Genomic DNA, 2751 nt, shown 5'->3' on the forward strand with positions numbered 1-2751 from the left:
CAGCGGGGGCCCGCTGGGCACGGCCCCGGGCGGGGGCGAGCTGGCCCCGAAGAGCTTCTCCACCTGGTAGTGCACGTGGGCTGTGCCGTAGGCCGCCACCACGCGCAGTGGCCACGACAGCGTGGCCGCGGACACCAGCCAGAAGACCCAGGCGCGGGCGTACCAGGGCGGGCTGCGGGGGTCAGCGAAGACCATCAGGGACTCCCGGAAGTCCACATCCTTCAGGTGCATGCCCTCGCGGGCCTCCAGGTAGTCGTCCAGGCCCTCGTTGGCGCTGAAGAAGCGGGCCCGCTGGGTGAGGTACGAGGCCTCGGCCTCTGCGCTGCCGAAGCTGAAACACTTGGTGAACCGCAGGCGCGTGGCCGCGTGCTCCGCCAGGCCCACCAGCTCCTTGGACACGTCGCGGACCCCGTGGGCCGAGTAGTCAAACTCGCCCCGGGCCGTGCGGCTGTCCGCCCTCTCGTGATACACCTGCGTGGTGGTGTAGGCGTCCCCGTTGCGGTAGCGGGTGATCTGGCGTGTGCGACGCACGTAGTGGTAGCTGGTGGCCTTCCACCAGACGCAGGGTGGCGCCTGCTGCAGCCGGCGGATCAGGGCCAGCACGGTGTTGGCGTCGGTGCGTGGCGCCTGGCAGGACCGCACATGACAGTGCCAGCACTCCGCCAGGTAGAGGAGGTAGAGGAGGGAGACGAAGGCCAGCGGGATGTACAAGTAGCCATCGGAGCAGGGGCTGGCCGGGTAGGTGGGCGGTGGGCCCCCCGCCCCACGGGCCAGGGCTGCCTCGGGCCCCAGGACTAGCCGTGGTACCGTGGCCAGGCGACACCAGGCCACGACGGCTCCACAGGCATGAATGAGCAGCGTGAGGAGCAGGCACTTCCAGTGCGACTCGCGACACAGAGAGCTTCCCAGGGACTGTTTCAGGGGCCGCTGCTGCGGATGGGCAGAGAGAGGGGATGCGGGTCAGGGCCAGTTGGCAGTCACGTCCGCTGCTCCGCTTAGGCCTGGTCAAGGCGGTGCCACCTCAGCCCACTTTACAGAGGAGGAAACCGAGGCTCGGAGGGACCAGCAGCTTGCTCCAGGCCTCACATTTCTAGCCAACTCACAGGGGCACTGCAGGGTTCCCACCCAGGCCTCTCTCTGCCCCGAGTCTGTCCTCCACTGTGTCCTGCGAGCTCTCAGCCCCCAGGACACCACAGACCCACCTCTGCCAGGAGAGGGAAGGACCTTCCATACTGGCTATAGAGAAATTGAGTTCTGGTCCTGGCTCTGCCCTGATTTGCTGTGTGGACCTGGCCATATCCCTGCCATCTCTGGGCCTGGACTCCCGGTCCTGATGGCCTAGGCGGCCAGGATGGCAGGGGTGTGAGGGGTGGACAGCATAGGCTTTAAGGTCCAACTGCCCAGGATCCGGTGCTGGCTCCGCCACTTACTATATGACTTGGGCAGGTCCCTCATCCTCTCTGGACTCAGTTTCCTCCTCTGTAAACTGGGTTGTTGTGAGGATTCGAGATCATATATGTGAAGATCTTAGCACAGGGTCTGGCCGTGGAAATAAATATTGTGACTGTCGCCCTGGGTCTCCCTCTGGTCGCCTGGTCTACTAGGGATGGCAGGAGACGCAGGAAAGGCTTTCAAGTGAGTGAGGGAGAAGCGCCTGGGAACGGGGGAGGTGCGAGTCTTGGGGTGGGGAGCAGATGGAGGGCCGCCCTCCACTCCCCATCTGTGCTGAGGGAGGGGGTGGGACACAGCTGCTGGGCAGTGGGGGCCGATCCCCGGTCCAGAGGACTTGGCACACCCTCCCTGGCAGGGCTGCCAGCCTGGGCCTCTCACCCTCAAGTGTCCATGGAGAGAGAAGACGGTGGGGAGGAAGTGGGGAAGGAAGTGGGGTAAGGGGCCACCTCTCCTAGCCCAGCCCCACCAGGCCCCCAGAGGCCCAAGAGAAGAGGCCCGCCCCAGCCCAGGCAGGAAGCCCACCTGCCCAGCCCCGCACCCACCACAGGTGCACACCATCACCTGACCCACAGGCCGGTCAGACGGATGCATTCACACCTCCAACACTTCGTTGTCATAGACCCACCCACCACAGAGGGCCACACCACCGGTCATCCAGAAAACACCAGACCCTCGCCTGTGCCCAGAGCACACACCTCACAACCACAGCATGGTACACACAGACAGACACACACACACACACACACACACACACACACACACACACACACACACCGCAGACCCATCCGCCATCCACCACAGGACACACACATGCACAAACACGTTACACACTCACTGAAGCCCAGAGACATGCCAGACCTTCACCTGACCACAGTACCTATCTCTCCACCCCTCCCCCTTCTGCAGCTGACACCCACACCCCCAGACTCCACGGGGAGAGACCCACCCACCACAAGCAGCACTCACATGCACACACACATTATTGGGTCCTGACCCAAGCCAAGGTGCCAGACCCTCACCTGACTGCAGGACATGAGGGTTCCAACCAAGGTGTAGAGAACACACAGACCGAATTCACACACCCACACAACACACACACGAGCAGGCTACATCTGCCGGATCACACAGATAGACCCGCTCACCACCCTGTCATCCCAACACACCACACAGGGCCCGGTGCCCCTGCAGACCTTCCTGGCCAGGGCTGAGGAGGGGCCGTCCTGGGGTCCCAGCCAGCAGGGCAGGCCCTCGGTCCTCACCTGGGGCGGGGAGAAGGGTACCAGAGGCGCCTCCCCTCCC

At 64.2% G+C, this 2751-nt stretch overlaps 1 protein-coding gene across 1 annotated transcript in view; it reads right to left on the reverse strand.

Annotated features, from left to right (window-relative positions):
* Window positions 1–2486, reverse strand: part of TMEM151A (transmembrane protein 151A) — a 3775-nt gene extending 1289 nt beyond the window's left edge. Inside the window, exons 1-2 of the mRNA XM_008062710.1 lie at window positions 2472–2486; window positions 5–930 (exon numbers count right to left, since the gene is read on the reverse strand). Coding sequence (XP_008060901.1) covers window positions 5–930; window positions 2472–2486 — 941 coding nt within the window. The remainder of the gene's footprint in view (window positions 1–4; window positions 931–2471) is intronic.
* Window positions 2487–2751: the final 265 nt, after the last annotated feature.

This window comes from Carlito syrichta, unplaced genomic scaffold (assembly GCF_000164805.1).
Source record: "Carlito syrichta isolate Samal-C Ts95f unplaced genomic scaffold, Tarsius_syrichta-2.0.1 Scaffold305797, whole genome shotgun sequence".
Taxonomy (NCBI): Eukaryota; Metazoa; Chordata; class Mammalia; order Primates; family Tarsiidae; genus Carlito; species Carlito syrichta.